The 23241-nt window shown below is 48.7% G+C and overlaps 1 protein-coding gene across 1 annotated transcript in view; it reads right to left on the bottom strand.

The window, feature by feature from the left end:
- Per3 (period circadian regulator 3) overlaps positions 1–23241 on the bottom strand; it is a 40490-nt gene that overhangs the window by 3702 nt on the left and 13547 nt on the right. The window contains 15 exon segments of the mRNA XM_023699492.1: positions 1945–2095; positions 2525–2708; positions 4256–4346; positions 5603–6297; positions 6848–7096; positions 7446–7463; positions 7811–7912; positions 7915–7977; positions 8197–8321; positions 8743–8875; positions 12346–12382; positions 12384–12482; positions 12939–13070; positions 14390–14495; positions 18147–18303. Coding sequence (XP_023555260.1) covers positions 1945–2095; positions 2525–2708; positions 4256–4346; positions 5603–6297; positions 6848–7096; positions 7446–7463; positions 7811–7912; positions 7915–7977; positions 8197–8321; positions 8743–8875; positions 12346–12382; positions 12384–12482; positions 12939–13070; positions 14390–14495; positions 18147–18303 — 2342 coding nt within the window.

The following is a 23241-nucleotide window of genomic DNA, read 5'->3' as shown; positions in this document are numbered from 1 at the left end:
TTTTTTTCCATAAGACTAATGAATTTCAGGAAAACTACCAGTCCAAATGGTAGTACTTTTGTAACTTTGGTTTCTAATTATACATTTTATTTTCTACACTACTTAAGAGATTAACACACAAGACCAATTAAGTGTTTTGGACATCCATGTGTTGAGGTTTAATTTGGTAATAATACCTGAAAGGAGGCGGGAATGAAGCTCTAAAGAAGCAATTCTCATGCCAAGGTAAGCTGCTGTTGGATATAACCCTCACAGTTACCAAGAAGAAGGTGACTGGAGCATACACCTAACGGGAAATGAGCAGAAAACGGAAACATTTCACTGCAAAAAATCCCAACCAAACAAAAGAAGACAATGAGACAGGCAATGAGGGACAAAAGGCGCTTTAGAGGAAAGCAAAAGGGTGAAAGTCCCTTCCCTCTTGATCAGGAACCATTTTAAAAATAAATGAGTTGAACTTTCCAAAAAATAAGTACACAAACCTCCTGTGATTTAAAAATGATGCAACTCACATGTTACCTATAGAGAGAGAATCAGACCTAGACACACAGGGTGACGGGGAGGCTGGGCAGACAGACCAGCAGGCAGTGAGACCTAGACACACGGGGGGTGACGGGGAGGCTGGGCAGACAGACCAGCAGGCAGTGAGACCTAGACACACGGGGTGACGGGGAGGCTGGGCAGACAGACCAGCAGGCAGTGAGACCTAGACACAAAGGGGGTGACGGGGAGGCTGGGCAGACAGACCAGCAGGCAGTGACCCGCGAAGGAGCCAGCTGTGGACAGAGCACCCACACCCCGGCTCCAGGCAGTCAGACTTCCAGGGAGAGAGCTCAAGGGGAGAGAAGCACAGAGCTGCTGAGCTAGTGAGTACCAGTGTGCTACCAAGAGTTCAGAAGGCAGATGGTGCCCACAGCACAGCGATCTGAATGAGTTTAATGTCTGAACCGTGCACTTAAAACTACTTAGGACGGCACGCTTTATGTGATGTGCTTTGGAATATGCAATGTGCTATTTGGGTACCAGGAGGTGAGCTCAGGACTCGGGCTTGCCAGTCAGGCACTTGTGCTGCTGAGCTACACCCCGCCCTGCAACTTCATTCAGATTGTAAACTCAACTCCTCATCCTCCCACACCTTGATATCTGAGGCGATAAAAGATCACACCACAACCTCCACACATCTGCCGTGACTCACACGCAGCACAAATGCTGGGGGCCGGGGTCTCGCTGTCTGTAATGCTCACAGAGGAGCTCTCTGAGGCCTCGGGCTGCAAGAGACCACGTGTCCCCTTCCAAGCTCCTGCTAGGTAAGAATACTTCCTCTGGTGTCTTAGTCAGGTCCTGAATTTTGCATCTTGCTTTGGCTGCTTATTTTAATCTTCCAGATTATTATTGGGGGGAGGGGCACTGGAAATTGAACCCAAGATTACACTGAATTATATCCTCAGCCTTTAATTTTTTTTCTTTTTGAGGTACAGTCTTGCTAAGTTGCTAATTCACCCAGGCTGAGATCAACCTTGTAATACTCCTGTCTCAGCCTCTCAGAGCGCCTGGATTAGAGGTGTGCACCACTACACTTAGCTAGAACTTTAATTCTTTTGGAACATGCGTATCTGAAGTGCCTACCTCTTGTACCTCTCCTCCCCAGGCAACTGGATGTAAAATAAGCCATCTATGCTGCTCCACACAGCAAGCAGTGTAAAAAAAAAAGACACTTGCTGTCAACAGCCCTATATTCTCGAGCTGCGGGCCCTGCACAGCCTGGGGCCCGCCTTCCTTACCATGTGCCTGCCTCTCCTCACTGCTCCTCCAGGAGAGCAGGGACAACAGCACCTACCAGAGGCAGCTGCAAGGACTAAAGCTTCCAGTAGGACCCTGCAAGACACAGCTTTAACTCAGCCCGCCCAGTGCAGCCCCAATGAACACAGCTGTTCCCACGCTTACCCGCACGTGCGCTTCTTGAGGGATGCTCTGGCCTTGAATCCACAAGTGCATCTTGGCCAGCTCCTCCTTCTGCCGAGGAGAAAACTGGGGCTGCTGCCGTCTCATGCTCTCTAGCTTTGCTAGGTCTTCCTTGAGCACAACCTCTTTAACCCTGGAAACACAGACCGAACTTCCTGGGGCTCCGCTGAAGTCATCTATAGGCAGCACCGCTTGGTGGTGACCTGCTCTAGCTCTCCTTACTGTGAGGTACAGACTTCAGTGAAAACCACCATGTGCTTCAATGGAGGACAGGAGACGGGCTCTCTAGATGTGCCTAGGGCCTGTCCTCTGCAGTCCCTGCACCGTGGGAAGGACGAGCTTCCCTGGCCCTCCAGACTCGGTGAGGAGCATGTGGACGCACGTGGCCCCACCACTGTCAGCCTTAAGCAATTAAGAGGAAATAAACCAACACTGTGGACTTCTGAGGAGTGGATCTTAAGACACACTTTTCTAACAGAGGTCTAATATATTTAAGAATCATTTTTATTAGAAAACAGTGGAAGCCATGACAGTATGCAGAGGGTCTTTAATGCTCCCTCACCTCGCGGGGACCTGGTAAGTCATCAGGACCCGTTCAGGCATCTGCTCAATCATCCTCCAGATGGAGTCCTCGGCTAGCGGGGGCTGAGCTCCCTCCTGCTGTGCACCTGGAGACTGCCACGCCTTCTCAGAGCGCTCGGAAGAACGGTCGCTGCTGGTGAGGTGCGCGCCGCTGCCGCTGCTTCCTGCCAACCAGCACCAACAGCCAGCTAGAACACCCCCGCCGGAGCTCCTCTGCCCACCCCGCCCTCGTCCTGCACACCGCAGCACCAGCCGCCCCGGTACAGCACTCGGCCGGCCACAGGAACTCTGGAAACAGCCTGCAGCGTCTACGCGGCGCCGCACACCTCCTGCCTGGCCTGTCTCACCCCAGGCATTCAGCCGGGTAACTGAAAGCACAGTCCGCGAAAGGCCTCGTCCTGCAATGTATGCAGCAGCATTGCTGATCACAGCGCCAGGCCAGAGACAATCGGTCTCGCACTGGTGCACGGCCAGCCACGTGCCGTCTGCCACTCCGGGTGTCAGTGAAAGGGAACAAGCTGCCGATACATACAAGCTCCGACAGAAAACTAAGGTGAGTCTCTTAAGTTTTCAGTGTGTTTCAGTACAAGACACGCTGCTGCTCTCGGCGCACAGTGCACGTTCCGGGCACGCTGACCGCGGCGTCACTGTGCGCACGTGCGGAAGCAGCTCTGGAGCGCGGGCCTTCTTGCCTGCAGCTGCGCAGCCACGGCTGCCTTGCGGTCCTCCATCAGTCCAAAACGTTCACCTTGCAGAGCCGTTCTGATTTTGGGGAAGAGCCGAAGTCACACTGTACCAGATCCAGTGAGAAAGGTGGGGAAGGACACACTGGATGGCCCGTGAGAAGCCTGCCACCCGCTGGTGTCCTGGGCAGCAGCACTCACTGGTTTTGATCACACCTTGTAAAGACACTCACTAAAAAGGACTTTGGGAACCAGCAAGCATGAAAGCACTGGGTGTGTCTGAAGTGAGAAGAGGATCAACGGCAACACGTCTTTAAGTGTGGGAAACCGGTATGATTTTTAAAAATTCTTGTATTTTAGGGAAGGGTCTGCAGGGTGTTCAGGGTCTCACTACTAGATCAGATTAGTAGTGATCTGCCTCTTTACAGCCTCCCAAGAGCTGGGATTACAGGCGCGCGCCACCACGCCCAGTCTCAATTGCCATCTCAGTGTACCCTGGAGGTGGGGCTGGCACAGCAGGCCCAGGGATCAAACCCCCGGCCCCTAGCTTGCTTGAGGTGCTTTAATCCGCTGAGCTATTTGGCCGGCCTGAAACCGTTACAATTTAAATGGTCACTGCATTCTGATTAGACCCTTAGACGGTAAACATGAATGTCAACAGCATTATTCTAGTGGAAAGCACCCCAACACAAAGGACTTTGTGCTGAACTCAACTTACATGCACTGAAAGAAGCAAAACTAAAGTGGAAGAGATCAAATCCGTATTTTGCAGGACAGGAGATGACATAAAGGGTCACAGAAGAACTCCAGAGGCAAGGGTATGTACGTTCTAGAGTGACCGCTGGTGCTGACCCTGACCTACACACCTGTTAGAATTCTTGTTTTCTACATCTACAACTGGTGAATTTTATTGTATGTAAATCTATCTCCATATAGCCTACAAAAAAAAAAAAAAAAAGGAAAACATCTTCACTTGGTTAGTGACAGCAACAGGGTGTGGAGAGGGGCTTTCCTGAGCCACGCGCTACCTGAGGCTGCAGATCCTGTTCCAGACAGAGACGCCTTGGGAATGGATGCCGTGGACAGGTCACTGCGGCCCCTGCTCTTGCTAACACAGTGCTAGGAAGAAGGGACAAGAGAACAGGAGTTTAGCACTCCCAGCCTAGCAGCTGACTTCAGAGCTCCGGCTTCACAGGCCGAGCAGAACATAGCATATACCTGTAGCTGACAAGGGAGGACTCCCAGCCTGTCCCCAAGGATGCAGCTGAAGCTCCTGCGTCTACTGCAGGAAGGCACTGCTGGCCCTGGAGACCTACTATGCGGCATGCATCACACGAGGGTGGGCTTTAGTTTATCATTTGGCAAATGTGCCCACATGTGCTGTGCTGTAAGCTGCGGACACAGCTGCGGATGACAGGAGGTCCCAGCTCTCTCAGGGCTGGCACCGCGCGGGAGATGCTGCAGCCCGGAACAAGCCAGGCACTGGTCTTCTCCCCTCTTTTCCAGTATGGAGATCAAGGCAGAGAAAGGTTCAACAGCGATCTCAGCCAGCCTAGCAGCTGGAAGTGCTGCGACCCAGCCAGTGTCTCCCGCCCTGGCCAGGCTCTGCCTTGACTCTGCTCTTTAGGACTGTCTGCACACAGGGAGTCGGCATGTTTTGAACATCTATACCTTAAGCACTGAAGGGAACACTGAATGTGAGCACTGAAGGGAACCTGTGTAAGTACTCACACTCACACTACATACCTGATTACCCAAATGTCAGATTCCAAAGATTAACCTGATAGATAAACCCGAGGATAGGCTTTGAGAAGTTTATAAATGTTTTTCTTTTTAAAAATGGCATGTAGGGCTGGGGAGACAGCTCAGTGGAATAAGCGCTTCCCTGGCAAGTGCAAGGGCATGAGTTCAATCCCCGGTTCTGCAAAAAAAAAAAAAAAAGAAAGGCATACGAAACAGGGCATTATAAACTGCCTCCCCTCTGACAATGACAAAAAGTGACTCCATTTTAACACACAATTACTGTCCATAATAGTGCATGAAAAAAATGTGAGCACTAACTTCTATCCTGCCGCAGGGCTTATGCCTGTCTTTCCCAACCATCAGGGCAGGTGTAAGAAAATACTCTCTGGAGCCAGCGAACACATTAAGCTTAACACCTGGAAGTCAAGTTTAAAAGGCAGAAGGAGCCATGTACAGACACCTGCAGGGCGCTGCCGCTCCGCGCTGAGGTCAGGGGGATACACTGTGTAGCATGCAGACTGAAGCTGTCAGTCACAGCTGAGATGGGGTCACTCCCACAAAGGACCCCCAGCTCTAATAAGCGATCCACATACAACTTTCCCATCTGTGTGCTAACATGAAGCGTTACTTACACCTTCGGCCTCTGGGCAAATGTCCCTCCTCATTGAGTCGCGAGAGGCCCCGGGCTCCGGCATCTCTTCCTGGAGCAGGTTTAACTGCAGCGGTGAGCTGCTCCTAGAATTCACGCTTGGGGGCTCCTCGCTGCAGGCCTCCCATTTGTCTTCTTCTCTCCTGTGGCTTTCCACTGAACAAGGTGTTTCTAGGTTTGCAGCCACTTGGGATGCTGCAGGTGGCATTTCAGAAGCACCCGAGGCCCCCCAGGTAGGATGTGGAGAGAAGGACGGTGACCAAGGAGGACAGATGGGAGGGGCGTGCAGGAGGATGGTCATGAAAGTGTCCAAGGAAGGAGCAGGGGGGGCAGGAAGAGTGTGCAGGCCGCTGGGCCAGGGAGGCGTGGGCAGGCTCACAGGCGCAGGCCCCCAGGCTTCCGTGCTTTGTGCTCCCAGGGAGGTCACTGCTGGGAGGGCCAGGAGGTGTGGGGCTGGGCTGGGAAGCATCACGGTGGTGCAGGGCAGTGCCAGGCCCGAGGGCCGGGCAGCAGGGCCTGCAGGAGGGCAGCAGGGCTGCGTGCCCGGGAGCAACCCCCGGCTGCGGGGGCTCATGCTGCTGTCCGAGCTGCTGCCGCCCAGGGGCGTGGGCAGCTTCTGACGCTTGTGCTTCTCTTTCCTGCATCCAGCTGGTCTGCTCTGCTTGGAGGTGGAAGCCGCTGAAAGGATAAAGGCGGAGCACTAAAACCCCCCAAACAATGCCACTTCCAGGTAACTAGAAGCAGACGCCAGGGGAACAAACCTTGGACTACAGTAACGGCTACAAGCTGCTCAAAAAAGGTAAATCAAATTTAGGGTGAAAATTAAGCAGTTTATTTCAGACCTCTCTTAATCAGTTTCTTATGAAAATTGTTTCCTCAGGTCCAGGATCCAATAAAGGTCCTAAACTGCTGAGTGCAGTGTTCAGCCTCTGCTCCCCACTGGCACCTCTCCCACTGGACCTCGCTTTTCTTTCAGCACAGAAAAACTCCCTGCACTAAACACACATTTACCCCTGGATGACTCAGTGCAGCACCCGCCGGCACTACGCGAGGTACTGGGAGCGGGACGGTCCTCCTGCAGGGAGGTGCTGGCAGTCACACGCAGGCACCGGGAGGTGGACACCGCACTCCATTGTGTGGTCCCCGCGCCCAGCCCCCGCTGTGACCGAAAGAGGACTCGACCTGCGTGAGCTCTGACAGCGCGCAGGAGCACTGGGCTGCGCCCTACCTCGCGCGCAGGAGCACTCCGCTGCGTTGCCGCCCTTCTCACTCCTGCTCTCCCGCTGAAGACAGCGGCCGTAGGGCCGGGACAGCAGCCGCTCCAGGAAGCGGTCCACGTAGTCCTGCTCCTCCCTCTGGGTGTGCGCCGACAGCGCGGCCGTTGTGAGCCCCGGGCCCCTGGACTCCCTTGGGGCCGCCACCGCCAACGGCGCGGCGCGGTGCTGAGGGCCCCGGGCTCGCACGGCAGGGCGGCAAACTCTGCCAGGGGGAAGAAGACACTTTCACCGGGGATTCCTACTGATCGCTGGTAGTTACTGATTTTCAGTTTCAAAATGATTTCGCTAAGTTTTACAAACACCATTACACCTGCTAGAATATAACGAACTTCACCAGCTTAGGACAAATTTTTATTTCTCTTTATTTTTTATACAAATTTATCTACATATTTTATAGCTATAATTGTATACACACATTGACTTCTTGCTTCTATTGTAAATCTTCCAGATCCAGTTTCTCAAAGGCTTCCTTTCGCCATTAGCCCGTCCTCCCGCCCCATCTCCTGCCTGTTCCCACTTGCTCCCCACAGGAAGCCTGTTCCCTCCGGCACACAGAACTCCTCCTTGCTTCGCTACGCTGGGACAAACAAGCATGAGATGCACTTGCAACCACAGTCCCCAGAGAGGTCTGTCACCAAGTCACTATGTGGAATCAAAGGTCAAGTGGACAGAAAATAGTAAAAAAAAAAAAAAAAAGGAGTAAGACTAGAACACCAAGTAAGGATGCTGTAAAGTAGGTGTGTCCCTTCTAAGTATTCTACACACGGCCGCTGATCCCATTCACAAATAACGTAACTATGGAGCGCCATCTAAAACCTGAAGCCAAGACATGGCCTTTCCAGCACCACTCAGCCACAGAAGGGAGGAGCGCTTATAATCAGCGAGTCACGACCCCGGGAAGCGGAGGGGCGTACCTGAGTCCAGGCGAGGGACGTGGACCAGGGTGCTGCTGCAGCTGCACCAGCTCACACCCGAGCTCAGCGCTGCAGGGGGCAGGCTCAGCGCGGCACCGCCCCGGCATCCGTGGACGGGGCGTTCGCTGGCACTTCTGGAGTAGGGATTGCTGGGGTCTGTGTGGCAGCTGGAGACCAGAGAAATGAAAGTGAAAAGAAAACTATCAACAGGAACAGAACATTAAAGGAAGTGAACAGTTCACAGAGGTTGTTCTCTCACAAATTAAAGCCGACTAGCCATAACACAGTAATGTAAAAGCAGGATTCTGGGATTACTATGAAATCACAGAAGACGGGGCGTGGAGGGGGGGATGAACTCTCACCTCCTAGGAAAGCACTGCTGTCACCCTGCAGAGCCTGGGCACCGCCTGTGCTGTGGCGCTGCCTGTCCTCCTCCGAGGATGAAGAAGCCGTGTTTGTACACGAGACACACTTCCTTTTCAGAGCTGGGACACTGCAGCTCTTCAGATACCTGCGCAAGAGAGCGGGCCTCAGCTTCCTGTGGGTCCCGGCCGTGCGACTTCCCGCTTCTCTGCTCTCCCTGCCGCTTCTGCCGGGATGCTCCGTGCTTTCTCATTCACAGCCTGGGACCTCAGTGTGGGTCACCGGGCTCTGATGTGCCTTGGCATGGCCTGGAATTGGCCCTCGCATCTTACACCTCGTAACAGCCATACACTAGGTTCGGCTCCCCCAGCTCCCCAGGAAGGGGTGCATCTTGGGATTTCTCTGTACCCTCCGTAGTGGCCAGTGCACGGCAAGCCGCATGCAGTAAGCATTCTCTAAGTATTAATTTACAGTATAAAATCAAGACCAAACAGCTCTTTAAATTACACAACAGCTCCACATACACATATACTCTTGGGAAAAACAATTACTATAACTTTGTCTCATACCTGATGACACTATCAATACAATTTATCTGTTGATAAGATGGGCTATGCTGGTCTTTCCTCAAATCCTCGCAGGACTCAGTGGTTAAGTTTTTATTGTTCAGCATCTGAAAGGAAGAAAAGGCCTTGTGCTTACCTGAAAGCGAATCAAAGGATGAACAATTAAAATACTCAGCATATAGCTAAAAAAAAAGTCAGCAAAATTAAGCCACAGTACTTGACGGCATGTACATTAACAGGCTGCGTGACTGTCACACGGGAGCTCAGGTGTAACTGCACCGATGCAGAGAGACACAACACATAACGATGTGGACTCAGTGAGGTGCACAGCACACGGACAGTCACATCGGTGCTTACAAAATGAGAGCAGCACATGTTCTGGGCAAGGGTTATCAGTGACAATGTCAGACAGCAGGCTGATAGGGACTTCCCAAGTCCAGCAGATGCCACCTCCCCCTGGTCTGTACACCTACACTGGAGGCTACGCTATGACTCATCAGCAAATGCCTAGCAAGGGATCATTCCCAGCACCACGCAGAACCAGATGACGAGATAGTGTGCACATCTCGGGTACCGGGACGCACACAGCATTACCCGAGTGCAACATATGGCGACACTGGCATTGTCCTTTATTTGCGCTGTTCGATTTGATAGCCGCTACCACCATACAGCTATTAAGCACTTGAAGTGTAGCCAGAGCAACTGAAGAATAAAAATATTCTCACTATATTTGTATTTAATCTGATTAAAATTGCCAAGTACAGCTACCGGCAGTCACTGCTGTCACTGGTACAGACAAGAAAAAAGGCCTCTAGGCCCTGGTGCCAGACAATTCAAAATTCCTGTGAAAGAAGAATGAGCCAGAAAGGCAGACAGAGAAACAGTCAGGGATCTAAGAAAATCCTGCCTAAGGTGCCTAAGAATGGAGCCAAGTTCCAGGAGGGGGTGACCGCGTCAGATGCGGGGAGAGGTGGCCGGTGCCCGGGGCTGTTGCTCTCAGGAAGGTCAATGCTAGCGAGCCTGCAAGGCGTGTCCTTCCTCAAAGCAAGGACATGGACCTGCAGCCAACGTGACTGAGAAGTCATCTTGGATGTAAAGGGCCCTACCCTGGGGAGGGAAACGATCGATCGCTTTATGTCTCGTGGCCACACATCAGCAAGGCTCCGTGACCCAGGACCAGCAGCAGCGGCAGACCAGCCGCGCGCTGAGCCCCCCGCATCACTGCTAGATGGTCCTGTATCACAAGGCCGATGTCATCCACCTCGCGTCACCTGAGAGAATCTGGTAGTGTCAGACCCGTGGGTTTGTACATTTCGAAGCATTTGGGGGTTTTCTAGATCCATCTGCCCTGGACTTCTGGATAGTATGAGAACGTGCTCTGTAGTATGTCCCTGCTTTGAAAATGCTGTGGTCCACACTACGGCCCGGACAGATGACTGTGCAGGTGTTCCACGGACTCTTGATCTGAACACGGCTTTCTGCTGGCTCATGTTACCATGGCCTATTTTTCAAGACTTTTGTCTTTAGCCTGTTTTTATTTTTAAAATGGGTTCTTGCAGACACCACGTCCTGGGAAGTGAGAACGAAGGCTACTCTGCAGTGAAACACAGAGGTCAGAATCAAAACTGCGACGCTCATAGCAAGTTCTGGATCAAGGCCGGAGAGGACAGGACCGACGGAACCACACAATGGGAAAACATGTGGACATTTTAACTTTAAGACTTCCGAAGAAGCTTCTCTGCTGGGATTCAGGATAATAATATTTAAGACAGATGAAGTCTTTTGCGCTGAAGGAATATGCTAGCTTCAAGGGACAAACTTTGCTTTTTTTTTTTGAGACAGGTCTCACTACATAGTGCAGGCTGGCCTTGAACTCATATGTAGCCCTTGAACTCAGGGTGATCCTCCTGCCTCAGCCTCCCAAGTGTTAGGATTTCAGGTGTGTGCCATGGTGCCCAGGCAATTTGTATTCCTAGCCCACACCCTTATGTCTAACAGCAGAAGAAATGAGTGGAACAACAAACTTCCTACCAAGGTGAAAAGCAGAAACTAAAGGACAGGACTTTCAGAAGGCTGAGGACTAACGGATGGGGCTTGGAGGAGTCCCACGGCCTGTACACACGTGTCCTGCGAAGATTCGTGATTTGAAATTTAAACCCCAGCGGGACCACGGTGAGAGCCGACATCCTCGGGAGGTGATCAAGTTGCACAGGCACAGCGGACACTTCTTCCTGAAGACCCGCCTCAGCGTGAGGCTTAAGACGCGCTAGGGGATGGTTCAGAGAGAAGGCCCAGGGCTGGAGCCCAGCAACGCACACACGTGCATGCACACTCTCCCACCCCAAGTCTGCACAACACAAGAAGGGCCATCTGTAGAAAGAAAGGGGGGCTGCCAGGAAGCTTGCTTGATCCCCTTCTACCTCTCCACCCTGCTGCCATGTGGGGACACAGCAGCCCTCCTCCTGCAGGACACAACGTTCAAGGCCCTGACATCACAGAGGAGACACGGGCCTCCCCAGGTGGGGCCACACCTTGACCTTGGGTCCCAGCCTCCAGCACAGGGAAAAATCAACTCCGGTACTCCCGTCGTCCGTGAATTTCAGTCTCAGCAATCAGAAGCTCAATGCGACCAAGATGGCTGTCAGTGACATCACCTAGGGACCGCACGGGATGCGTCAGGGTACACTGTATCAGGGCTTAAAAAGCACAGCTACTACCACTGCTCCTAGCTGCGGTCGGTACTGGCCTTCCAAAGAAAATGTCATCTCTACTGCGCACTTGCCACAAGACAGAGACCGATCGCAACTGAGTTCCCCAAAACTGTATTAACTGTTTAACAGAGGAAATGGTTAAAGTTATGGGCAGCAGGATGGAAGTAAGTTAAACTCAAAAGTCCATCCAGTCTGAATGGAAAGCCAAGCTTCCTACCAAGCTGAAAAGAGAAACTGTTACAGTATCGAGTTTCATGTTATGTAATAGAACTCTGTATTACAGAACTTTGCTCTGCAGTGTATTAGGTTAGCTTTTCAAAAGAACGCCACCTTGCTGGGCATGGAGGCACATGCAGGTAATATCAGCACCTGGGGGCCGAGGCTAAAAGACTAAGCTGGAGGCACCTTAAAACCTGTCTCAAAAAATAGGAAGATGTAGCTCAGGCGTGCCCCGGGGCTGCACTGCCAGTACCACACATCCACAAAAGAGCTGCCTGGCTGAGCTGGCCCAACTCTTCTGGCCCGGTCTTTACCTCACATTTGGGTAAGCATGCATCGAGGAAAAAAGGACCGACATTTTTCACTCGTCTCCATTTGTTTGAAATGAAAAAGAGATTGTTGCTTTACTATGTATCATCACCGGAAATGTATTCTAAACTTGACTCTTGGGAGGAACTCTGTGAACTTGCCAGAATCACGGTAAAGGCTCTTTCCTCAGTAAAGCACACCGTAAGTACCCTCTAACACCACTCAGCTGTCAGAGCAGCCGCTTCTGCTGCCACCCTAACACCGCCAGCTCTGCTTGGCTACAATCAAGACGCAGAGCAGCCGCGCAGGGCTGGGCTTCCCGCGTGCGCACCAGTGCAGGTGGAGCAGGCCTCGCGAGCCGACTCACCCCCGCCCGACGGCTCTGTGCGCGCCTCCCGCCTCCCGCATCGGCTTGGCCGGCGACCTGGTCCTCGACTCAATGTACAGCTGCTGGCCCAGATTCTTAATTTTGTTTACACTGGCGTAGACCTGCTGCAAGGTCATCTTAGGGGAAAGAATGATAAAACAAGTTTCAAAAATGGTAAGAATGCTAGGGAGATAGCTCAGCAACATATGCATCTGCCTGGCAAGCGCAAGGTCCTGAGTTCAATCCCCCGGACAAAAAAAAAAAAAAAAGGTAAGAACATGCACTAAAAGATTAAAAAATACTTCTAACTTCTGGTTCTCTAAAGAAATAGGACAAAAGCAAAATATCGCTTCAATTTAGCTTCTCACTGTGCCAAGTTCGTTGATACACTTTAGGAATTCGGGAAGATGCCAATTTAGCCAGCATACAATTAACCCGAAGGTGACACTTGCTTTCCACAGACATTTGTCCAAACCAGAAGGGATTTGAGTGCTTCCTGTCAGAGAACAGATCTGAGTCAAAAACACCCCAAGAGGTCCTTGGCGCAGGACTGCACCAGCGTACAGGCCGAGCTTCCCCCCGCTGCCACGCACCGGCTCCTTGCGTGTGCCCTCCACACAGTGCCCGCTGCACTCGCTGGATGAGGTCACGCTGACCTGCTGCTCCTGCGACCCACTGCTGCCCAGGCTGCCGTACCCGCTGCCGTACCCGCTCCCATGAACCGGCTGTGAGCAGAGAAGCCAAGCTCAGTTACGGTTAGTGAAATGGCGGCAGTGTGCACTTGGCACCTCTCTGCTCACCAAAACTCAGGACGCAAACATGCCAGGTTCTAAAGTACTCAGCTCTGCAGGTGTGGAGCTGGTGCTCCTAGTCCTGAGGCTGGGGTTACAGACAATCGTGGCCGCGTCCCAAGGGCAAAGTCTTGTTTTCTAGTCTTGGCGGTACTTTGGCACAACACATTACTGAGTGCCACAGTGTCAATTTTAAAGACATGAAAATAAATGCTAGCTGCCTGGGTTAAGAATTGACAGAATCAGGCCAGGGAGACAGCTCAGTAGAATCTCTTGCCTGGCAAGCACAGGGTCCTGAGTTCAATCCCCGGTACCGCAAAAAAAAAAAAAAAAAAAAAGAATTGATAGAATGGGGCCAGGGAGATAGCTCAGTGGTCTAAGCACCTGCCTGGCAAGCGCAAGGGCCCAGGTTCAATCACCTGGTACCACATGCTGTGCCGGCCACTGAAACTGGGTGTGGAGGTGCAAGCCTATAATCCCAGTGCTGGGGAGGCTGAGACAGGAGGCTCACTATGAGTTCAAGCTCTGCAGTGAGACCCTGTATCAAATAAATAAAAGATTTTAAGAAATTAAAAAGAATTGATAGAATGAACTATATACCATATTTTTTCAACAATTTTTATAGAGTTCATAAATTACAGAGACTTGGACTGGGGAGATAGCTCAGTAGAATAAGCATTTGCCTGGCAAGTGCAGGGTCCTGAGTTCAATCCCCAGTACCACAAAAATAAATAAATAATTAATTATAAACTTTATAAGACATTTTGAAAATCCCTGAGAAGGTATTCTATGACATGCTTAATTTTATTTAGTAGAAACCATCTTTGATATAGTGTTTCTTTTCAATGTGTTTTTTTTTCCTACTCTTACCTTATAGTAATTCTGAAACTCAATACCTCTCTCTTCTCCTGTTAAAAGTTGGAATTGTTAACATAAATATGGAAGCCAAAGTCCAGAGGTTAAACACAATGAAATGTTTGAACTAGAAGAATTCTTTCAGATAAGAGTTCTGTCCTACTTGGAAATAAATTCTTCCAAAAATATCCTGTGTGTTTATACAGAATAAGGAACAAAAAATTAATAGCATTTCATTTAAACACAAAAAAAGAAAGACAGAAGATTTCTGAAATGCAAAGGTGAAGATTTACCTCTGCTTACAGTTTATTCTTTTGAAGGGACTTTACTGAGCCTGAGAGTTCACAGGAAACATAATTATTAGAATTTTGAGTTTTTTAAAAAAGCTCTCACTTTACCTGCAAGAGAAGTTTGTGAATCTGTTCTTGTAACTCTGTTATGTCTTTTTCATTATTGTTCATCTTTTTTATTCTGGCCGCAAAAACATCCTCATTTAGTGGACTCCTATAAATGCCACGCGAAACAAAACAAAGCAAATCACCAAGTAAAAGACTGTGTCAAGCAATTTGAAATTTACTCACAATGAAGGCCAGTGGGATTTTAATAGGCTATTCAAAGACTAAATCTATGCTCTTCAAGGCAACCCTTTCACTCCAAATACAGAAAATACAGAGGCAAACTTCTCCTCATGAACACGCAGGAAATGCAAAGACAAACGAAGGACTCGTGAGCCCTCCCGGCTCCTCCACGCAGCCATCTCTCTGCCGTCGTTTCAGCACGACACATGCACGAATGTAAAGTCAGCGACAGCCTCCAAAATACCTTCAATAATGACTGATTTCAAATTTGACATTAAAGCGAGGCAATATTCTGTAGAAATCCTAAAACCTCAAGCATGCAGAACAGCATTTAATGACTGGTGCTCTCCAACAAACATGACTCAACCTGCCTCGCTGTGCAAATGCAGCTGTTGCAACCCTACCTTCAATCTCAACGACATACAGATTTTGGGGTGTTGAGAATCTGCTACCCAAATATCGCAAATGGTAGACACACCAACAGAGGATAGCAAAGAAACAGCTGACATGTATCTAGGACCTTCTTTTGTGAGGACCGTACTAGCTTTTGTAACGTAACAAAATAACACGCTTGCACTCTTCAAACATCCAAGGCAAGTGCGGCACAGACACCAGCTCCTCGCAGGAGCCGCAGCCTTCTCCACTCACCTGGCTGGGGGAGCTGGCAGCGTGAAGCTCAGCCTGCCCAGCCCACCGCCCTGCCTCTCAGGGCCGCGACAGAGCAATCCCGATGCAGCAGCCCGTGCCCCAGCCCCTCCCTGATCCCTATGGAGCAGCAGCTGTCCCTGACATTTGAGAGCCAGGAGGGCAGAGGAGACTGGCTCGGGCAGAGCGCTTTTTGTCGCGCTATCCTTAGCCCTGCAAAATAAAAAATGAAGGTGACAAGATCAGAGCAACTAAGAACTGGTCCCAGCTTACAGAACCAAGAGCAGGAGAGCCAGGGGCTGAAGCACACCTGGCCCCGGCCCGGACTTGCATCTCTCCGTGATGCCAGCCCGCTGTCTCTCACAACTTAGCATTCACTGACCTAGGACCGGAAACACTGCCCTAAGACGGAAATGAGTACCAGAAAATCACAGGCTACCGACAGTGACATGAAAGCAGTCAGCAACAGCTCTGCAACTGGAGATTGTCACTTGAGGGCTTGTCGCCCGACACTGGCAGCTGCCTACTGCTTCTGTGCCCTACGCCACCTCGACCGGAGTGGGAACCAGTCAGAATCTTCTGCGCTGCACAGGCGCCTGGTGTGTGAACTGCAGGTGCACCCGGCCTCCCAAGTGGACACACCGGCAGCTTACACAGCTGCCTGCCAGTCGCCTGTCGCTGCCTGCCTCCCACTGCCACACAAGCTCTCCAAGGCTGGGCTTCTGATTTCTTCACTCCTGTGTCTCCAGTGGCAAGCAGTTCCTGACCCATGCAGCTGCCTAGTAAATATATATTAAAAGAACACATGTGTAGCTGGGCGCGGTGGTGCATTCCTGTAATCCCAGCACTTGGGAGGCCGAGGCAGGAGGACTGCTGAGGGTTGGACGCCAGCCTAAACTATTCAGCAAAACCCCGACTCAGAAAGACAAAAAGCCATAAAAAGAATACGTTCATGAATGATCGGCGGTCTAGAATCAAAAGGCCATCTGAGTCATGGCGCAGACGCTGCCTGCGTGCTGCGAGCTTAGCCATCTCATGTCTCTGGGTTTGTCCTTTGAGAGAAATCCTGAAATGCAAACAAAGCTGCTGTTTTATCCCATGAGGTTCAGATATTCCTAGCTGTGAAAGCTGCTATGAAATCACCCTATATTTTTAATTGCACTGATTAACCTGCAGGCAGTGGAGAGACGTCACACAGTAGCAATAATGCCATGCAGCACTTAGGCTGCTGAGTATGTAAAGGAAACCAGGAGGAGGAAGAAGGAAGATGGCCTTAGTCCTCCCTTCCCATTCGCCATGTCACACTGTCCCCAACTCCAGCTGCACGGGATGGCATCATATGTAATTTACTGTGAACTCCATGAAGGTTAGAGAATGTTTTACCTTCTCAGTCTCAAGGTCTGACATACTGTCTTAGCAGGGAAGGCAACCCAGAGACACTGGAGGTAATAAATGTATAAAAAAATAAATGGACAACTATTGCTTTATAAGAGATTAATATCTTCTTTCACGTTCTCACATAATCATAGATATCAAGAGGTAGAGTGGGGAAATCTAAAGAATTACAACATTTTGCGTATTCACAGTATGTTAGGCGGCTTCATACACACTTAAAGAGCTGAGAGGACAATGCGGTAAATGGGGGTTCTGTGCCTAGCCTGGAGCACAGGACAGAGACCCTTCAACAACCCCCAGGAGGGAGCTTTGAAGGAAACCCCATTCCCGCGGGCCCCTGCACTCACACCAAGCAACCATCTGGCTCTTTTCCTTTCCGGATAGGTTTTCCTGCTGGGGGTCAGGTGGGGGAATGTCTTCCCTGACTGACACAAGTAACACCTACTTGGCAGTATTATTTCTCATTTTACTTATTAAGTTAGTTTTCTAGCACAAGTTAGGGCAGCAAAGAGCCCACTTCTTTCATTAAGTTTCCAAACCTGCCCTGCAGAGGCCACAGCCTGGAGTACAGAGACCTAAAAGCCACCAAGAGGCCCTTGCTCTTCAATATATACTACCTCTACTGTGCTATAAAGGTGTAGAAAAATGTATTTTACTGGTAGTAAAACACATTTTACTATCAGTCTTAATTTTGTTTACATTGTAAAACAAAATCTAAAAACCATAATTTCTCAATCTAAGCATGACATTGAAAAGTATAATTTTTTAAAAATGCAAAAAAAAAAAAAAAAAAATCAGAGAGAAAGCTACAGACAAGAGGAGAACCTACAGGTCAGTTAAAGAGGACCAGAAACTCAAGGCCCGGAGGCCGAGGCCGAGGCGCAGGCTGGCTCTAGGCCAGCTGACCCGACTGGCACGTGGACAGGAAACACAATCCTCCAGCTGCAGCAAACACGCTAGCCAGGAGGAAGGAAGGAAGGAAGGAAGAACATACAATACAACCTTAAAGCCAAAGCTCTACTAATAAGCACAAGTACAATTTGACGATAGGTGGATATAAAAGGTTTATATGATTAAAGAGACCTTAAAACACAGAAAAAACATCGTTATAGTCCCACTACCCAGAGAGAACCACAGCATGTTTTATTCCCTTCCATTGTTCCTTTCCCTACTGCAGTTTGCGTGTATGTGTCAAATCTAATTATAACAAGAGATACAGGAAACTCTGTATGCTGCCTTTTACACGTAACGTGTGAAATGTTTTACATCTCAGGTACAAAACCGACAAACATTTGTGGCCAATAACACGCTAAACAAATACACCACAGCTCACATGATGACTGCCTGAGCTACTTTAAGCCTGACATCATGGGTTTAGGTGCAAGGCCCTTGATTCTTAAGGCCAAACTTTTCCAAAAGCACTGAAGGAAAATCTATGCTTTTATTCAGTTCATCTGTCATTTGCTTCAAGGAGCAGGCAATAAACAAAGGATTCTTTGATAAAAACATTTTTAGATGTTCAAGTTGACCAACTCACGTTCGTACTTTATGCCGACCGATGATAAAAGAAACCTTGCGGCTCCAGGGGTTCACGTAGCTGGACCAGCTAGAATCCAGGATGACGAAGTCTCCATTTTGAGCACAAAATCTAATGGGGGAGTGTTCAAAGGGAGGATGGCCCGCATACTTCAAGACTAAAGGAAACGACAGGACAGAAACAGACTTCACAGACGCCAGGTACGAGGGCCTCTGCTGCTACTTGTGCTTTACAATTTATAACTTTTTTAAAATAAAGATTTCTAGAAATTCAATAAAGGTGAACATGGTTAATATCTTTTTACTAGCAAACAAATTTCTCTTTTTTTGCTTTTTGTACCAGGGATCAACTCAGGACCTTATGATTGCCAGGCAGGCGCTATGCTCCTGGGCCCAAAATTTCTAAAGTGTAATCACTAGATCACCAGTTTATAAGAACATTCACTAATGCACAAATATTAAACTGTTTAAATACTAGGTAACGTGAGGGCACAATCAGTTTCTCAAAAGCCACTATCCATTACTCCTACCTGCGCAGTGAGGGCAGCGTGAGGTCGTGTCTCGCGAGCACCTCCGGTCACCAGCGCAACGCGGCTGCACACCATCAATCTCAATAAATGTTCTTTGAATGGCTATTTCATCCAACAGTTTTCCTTTTTTGTTTCACATCTTTCTTTTTTACTTTTTGTGGCTGGGGCTGGCCCGGCACGCGGTGCCGGGGATCGCGCCGTGGTCCCTGCGCTTGCCTCAGCAGGCGCTTTGGACCGCTGAGCTATCTCGCCAGCCATTTTGCATCTTTCTGTTTAGTGTATTCTGGTTACATACGTTAACGGCCGTCACTGCGGCAGCTTCACACACATGCGCAGCGTAACTCTGAGCATTTTCACCCTCCCTCGGCCCTGTCCCTCCCTGCCTAGTTCTACATTCTAAGGGAATTTCAAGGTGTACAGTCTGATCGCATCCCCCTGCTACCTGCCCCCTCCTCCTGGTCCCTTACTTTTGCCTGGCAATAATCTCTTTTCTGTTTCCATGCAATCTTTTTTAGATTCCACATATTGGGGGAACATGCGATCTACTCATTTTCTTGCAAATGACAAAAGCCCCTTCACGGTACTCTGCTGTGTGTGTTCATTTTCTCTATCCGCTCGTCTGCTGATGCCATCTACACTGGTTCTGTACCTTGGCCACTGTGAACTTTGCCAAGTAAACATGGGTGTATGCAGGGCTCCCCGCAGCACGCCCACTTCAGTTTCTTTGGGCTGACATCAGAGAGGGCCGGCTGACCGGAATGGTACCTCGATTTTCAGTTTTGGATTTCCGCAGTGGCCGCACTACTGTTCATCCCTCCAGCCGCGTAGTGGGTTCTTTTTCCCTGCACCTTCCCCTGCGTTTCTGTATTCTTGATGACAGCTACTGACTACGGTGAGACTGAATCTCCACGCGGTTTGGCCTTTCTCCAGTGGCTACTATGTTGGACACTTTCATGTACATACTGGCCATCTGCCCTACGTCTTTTGAGAAATCTGTTCATCTGCCCATTTATTCATTGTACTATTTTATTTTTTTGGTACACATTTTTTTGAGTACTTTATTGCAGCTATTGTTAGGAGAGCAGTGGGCAAAGATTTTCTCTCATTTTTCAAGCTGTGTCTACTGTTTCCCTTAATATGCAGAAATATTTTAATTTGATGTCTCATTTGTTGATTCTTGCCATTATTTCCTATGCTATTGGAGTCCTATTCAGGAAGTTTTCTGTACATGCCCAGTTTTCTCAGCACGTTTTGTCAGAGGGGATATCTGTTCTCCAACGCGCATTCTGCTTCCTCGGCCCACAAAGCCAGCTGACTCGCGCTGCACACACACGTTCCTGTGCCCTCTGCTCTGCTGTCAGTCTACCCGCCCACTGCTGTGCCAGTACTGTACTATTTTTATTACTACAGCTTTGTGGTATAATTTAAAATCAGGTATTATGATGTCTCTAACCTTATTCATTTAGCTTAAGATTACTTTAATGGTTTTGGTTCTTTTGTGTTTGGAAACTCGCATTGACTTTAGATTTTTCCTAGTTGTATGAAGAATGGCCTTGGCATTTTGGTGGAGACTGTGTTGAATCTGTAGTTCACTTTTCCTAATTTGGCTGATTTAACAATGTTAATTCTTCCAGTCCATGAACTTGGAAGGTCTTTTCATTTTCTATGCCAATTTTTTCTTAATTAGCTGACATTTTCACTGTGTAGTCTTCCATCTCCCTCGTTAGACTGATCCGTAGTTGTCCCTCTCTCTCTTCCTGTGTCCCTCTCCCTTCTCAAAGCTGCTACTTCTTTCTCAGCTGGTCCATCATTGCAATGAGAAGTGATTCGCTTTTCAGTACTGACTCTATATCCCACCACCCTGCGGACTGTATCAGCTCTGAAACTCTGACAAGGGTTTTAGTCCTCAAGGCGCAGCCCACATTAGCTGCGCAGAAACTTGACTTGATTTGCGCCCTTTCACTTCTCCTCCCCCGCTTGCTCTAAAACTTCAAAACTTGATTGAAGCACTGAGAGTGGACATCTTTTCCATTAAACTGATGCTGGCTGTGAGTTTTTTTTTTTTTTTTTTTTTCTGGCTGTGAGTTTGCTGTACACCGAGACGGTCCTTCACGAGTCACCGAGCTTTTTTAGGGCTTGTGTAATCGAGGGGTGCAGATTTTTCCCAAAGGCTGCTCCACCTCAAATGAGTCATGCAGTCGCTCTCCCCGGTTACACGGATGGAGCGTGGCCCCTGACCCAGCCCTGCAGCACTGTTCTGAAACCAACTTGACCACGGCGTACGATCTTCTTGGTGTTGACTCAGCTTGTATTTTATTAAGGAGTTTTACATCTCTGTGCATCATCGTTACTGGTTTATAGCCGTCTTTTTTTGTTGTCTGGTGGATATCTGTGTGATGGTGAGTTTGACCACATTTCTTCATTTTCTATTTCATGGAGTAGTTTGAGGAGTACTGATGTTCTTTTTCATTGCTTGTTACTGATTTTTTTTGGGTTTTAAAATCCTCTTGGTTCAGTTTTGGCAGGTCATGTGTCTAGAAATTTATCTATTCTGGTTTTTCCAATTTCTTAGAACACAGGTTTTCAAAGCAGCTCCTAAAAATCCTCAGGATTTCAGTGGTGTCAATACGTCTGTTGTAACATCCTCTTGCTCACCTCTGATGATACCTCTGATGATTTAGATCTTCCCTTCTATTTGGTTAGGCTGGCTAGTGGGTTCACAATTGTGTTTCAAAAACTAACTTTTTGCTTCACAGATCCTGTGTGTTGTTCCCTTAGTCTTTATCTAATTCCAGCTCTCATTTTTAAAATTTTTTTTCCTTTTACTAGTTTGTCTTGGTTTGTTCTTTTTATAAGACTTTCAGATGATCTGTTACTTATCTGAGACCTAATTATTTTTAATATAGGCACGTATAGCTATAATTTTCTCTTAGAATTGCCTCTGCTCTATCCTAAAGAATGTTAAGCTGTTTCCATTTTATTCTAGGAAGGTTAAAATTTTCTCCGATTTTTTTTTTTAAATGCATGTAGTACAGGGTCTCGCTACACAGATCAGACTCATAGTGATCCTCCTGTTTTCAGCCTTCCAAGCACTGGGATTATAGGCATGTGCCACCACGCCCAGTCTCAATCACAGTCTCAGTGTGCCCTGGGGCTGGGGCCAGCATGGCCAGGTTCGAACCCCAGTCCCTGCGTCTGCCTAGGCTGAGCCATCTGGCTGGCCCTTTCCTCCCTGATTTCAATCATCATTCAAAAGTATATTATTTCATTTCCGTGTGATTATATGCATTCTGTAGTCTCTACTATTGATTTCTATTTTTATTTTCATTACGTTACAAAATAGTAAGAGGCAAAAAATTATTTCAATTTTTTGTGTTTGTTGAAGTTTGCTTTTTGGCCTAGAATATGATCTGGTTTTGGGAACATTCAAACATGAGCTGCTGAGAAAATGTGTATTCTGTAGTTGCTTGATATGGAGAAGCCTATTGAGCCTCTTTGACTGCTGCAGCTTAATGCTGATGTTTCTTCACTGATTTTTTTTTTTTTTTTTTTTTGGTTTACATTACCTATCTATTGGCGACACGGGAGTACCCAAGTCACCCAGTATTCTTGTATTGGGTCCTGTGTGTCCACTTATGTCAGGTGACACGTGTTTTTTGAAATCAAGCACACCAGTGTGTGGGACACTTTACGTACCCACGCTGCTTTTGTCTGCTTGGAGACTGTTCCCTCTACCAGTATGTGGCGGCCCTGCCTTAGCTGATGGCCCTGCCTCAGCTTGGTGGCCCTGCCTCAGCTTGGTGGCCCTGCTTCAGCTGATGGCCTCTCACTTTGTCTGTGCATGTCTGCGCTTGAGTCATTTCATTTTATTTATCAAAACACAAAAAAGTCTTTTAAAAATCATTTATTTATTAATTATTTATCATTTATTTGGTACAAGGTATGCTACATACCTCGGACTCGTAGTGATCCTCCTGCCTCAGCCTCCCCAGTGCTGGGATTACAGGTGTGTGCCACAATGCCTGGTTTTGGTGGCTGGCACCGCATGTGGTACTGGAGATTGAACCTGGCTCCTTGTGCCTGACAGGCAGGTGCTTAGACTGCTGAGCTATCTCCCCAGCCCGAGGTATTTTTTTTTTTTTAATTTTAAATGTATTTGGTTGTTGCAGGGTCTCACTATGCAGCTTGGACTCGTGGTGATCCTCCTGCTTTCAGCCTCCCCAGCGCTGGGATTACAGGTGTGAGCCACCACGCCCAGACTCTGGCTGGCTCAGTGCACCCGGGGGCAGGGCTGGCGCAGCATGTGGTGCCGGGGATCAAATTGCAGTCCCAGTGCATGCCTAAGCTTGCTTAAGCAGGTACTTTAGTTCGCTGAGCTATCTCGCTGGCCCCGAGGTAGTTCCTTATGATAGCAAAGAATTGGATCTTGTTTGTAACTCAACCTGCAAGTATGTCTTTTCATTAGAAAATTAAGACATTTACACTCAGAACTATAACAGAATGGTATAGATAACCTAACATTTGACTCCTAATTCTCAATAGCTTGTCTACCCTTCCCCTTTTCTG

The sequence above is a fragment of the Octodon degus genome, unplaced genomic scaffold, assembly GCF_000260255.1.
Source record: "Octodon degus isolate 3935 unplaced genomic scaffold, OctDeg1.0 scaffold00113, whole genome shotgun sequence".
NCBI lineage: Eukaryota > Metazoa > Chordata > Mammalia > Rodentia > Octodontidae > Octodon > Octodon degus.
The sequence above is the reverse complement of the archived record's forward strand: the minus strand, read 5'-3'. Positions and strand labels throughout refer to the sequence as shown.